The sequence below is a fragment of the Drosophila rhopaloa genome, unplaced genomic scaffold, assembly GCF_018152115.1.
Source record: "Drosophila rhopaloa isolate 14029-0021.01 unplaced genomic scaffold, ASM1815211v1 contig_190, whole genome shotgun sequence".
Taxonomy (NCBI): domain Eukaryota; kingdom Metazoa; phylum Arthropoda; class Insecta; order Diptera; family Drosophilidae; genus Drosophila; species Drosophila rhopaloa.
In genome coordinates, this window is record NW_025335073.1 from 1,984,116 (window position 1) to 1,985,577 (window position 1,462).

Genomic DNA, 1,462 nt, shown 5'->3' on the forward strand with positions numbered 1-1,462 from the left:
GAATAAATAAAAATAAAAAAAATATATATTAAATAAAAATGGCTACACTAAAGGCAATCAGAGACACGTATGATAGGGACATTCACTTTAAAGAAAGAATTCTGCAATTAGTTTCAGCAACTTCAGTGAGCATTTATGGTTTAGAAAATTTATATATTGAAACATTTAATTTAGATACTTCTCCACTAATACATTGCACAAGCACCCAAAAGGGAATTGTATTATCCACTATTCCAGGCGTACAAGTTAGATCGGTAGTAGACGAGCACCCAATACTAGGTAGAGCAATAGTAATGACAGTTTTCTTTTAAAATTAAACGACAAAGCTCGAAGCACAAAGACCTAGTTGTAACACTTGTTAAATAGTATCAACAAACACAAACTAAAATGGCCGATAAACCAAAACGCCCACTCTCCGCCTTCATGCTGTGGCTCAACAGTGCCCGCGAGTCGATCAAACGGGAGAATCCCGGCATTAAAGTCACCGAGGTGGCCAAGCGCGGTGGTGAATTATGGAGGGCAATGAAGGACAAGTCGGAGTGGGAGGCCAAGGCTGCCAAGGCTGCCAAGGCCAAGGACGATTACGATCGGGCTGTCAAGGAGTTCGAGGCCAACGGCGGCGGTGGCGGTGCTGCCAACAGTGGAGCCAAAAAGCGCGCGAAACCAGCGAAAAAACCATCCAAGAAGAGCAAGAAGGATGAGTCCGACGAGGACGATGATGATGAGAGCGAGTAGACTGCTCACCCAACCTCTATTATCCATCACCAAGTCACACACAACCAGCCAGATCCCACAATACAAAAACACTGGTGGCAACACCACATTTAGCATCAACATCCACAATCCCCCTTAATAGCACAGAAAGCCCAATCTGTCATCTCATCAACAACATCAACAAACAAGATCTGTTGAGGGTGCAACTAAAATTATACACACGAGAGAACAAAAATACGCGAAAATAAGCAAATCTGTAATTATACATATGAATTTAAGTTTATAGTAGTCGTTTCTTTTATAATACCCATAAACAAAGAGGACAGCCAACAGGAAAGGAGAAAAAGGAAAGAGAAGAAGGATGTACGTTCAGGTGTTTATTTTTTTCGATTCTGAGACGTTTCGCTAAGATAAGCGATGCGTTTGAGAAATTGGAGAGAAAATATATCTTGCATATAAAATTTGTAAAGTAAACGATAACATAATTCCAATAAAAATAAAAAAGATACAAAAATTGCTAGTTGTTCTCTCGGTAGTTGGATGAAATCGATTCGATAATGATCAACCCCAGTTCTAAACTGACACGTATGAGGCTCGAACTAGAAGAATACGACTTTACAGTCGAATATTTAAAGGGAAAAGATAATTATGTAGCTGATGCGTTATCAAGGATAACCATCAAAGATCTACAAAATATAACTGGAAATATATTGAAAGTCACTAATAGATATCAAAGTAGACAAAAATT

At 39.0% G+C, this 1,462-nt stretch overlaps 1 protein-coding gene across 1 annotated transcript; it reads left to right on the plus strand.

The window, feature by feature from the left end:
• Positions 1–281: 281 nt before the first annotated feature.
• LOC123037639 (high mobility group protein D-like) lies at positions 282–1,228 on the plus strand. Its single transcript, XM_044459300.1, has one exon. It carries the CDS (start codon positions 388–390, stop codon positions 733–735), a length of 348 nt encoding a protein of 115 aa, XP_044315235.1. The 5' UTR covers positions 282–387; the 3' UTR covers positions 736–1,228.
• Positions 1,229–1,462: the final 234 nt, after the last annotated feature.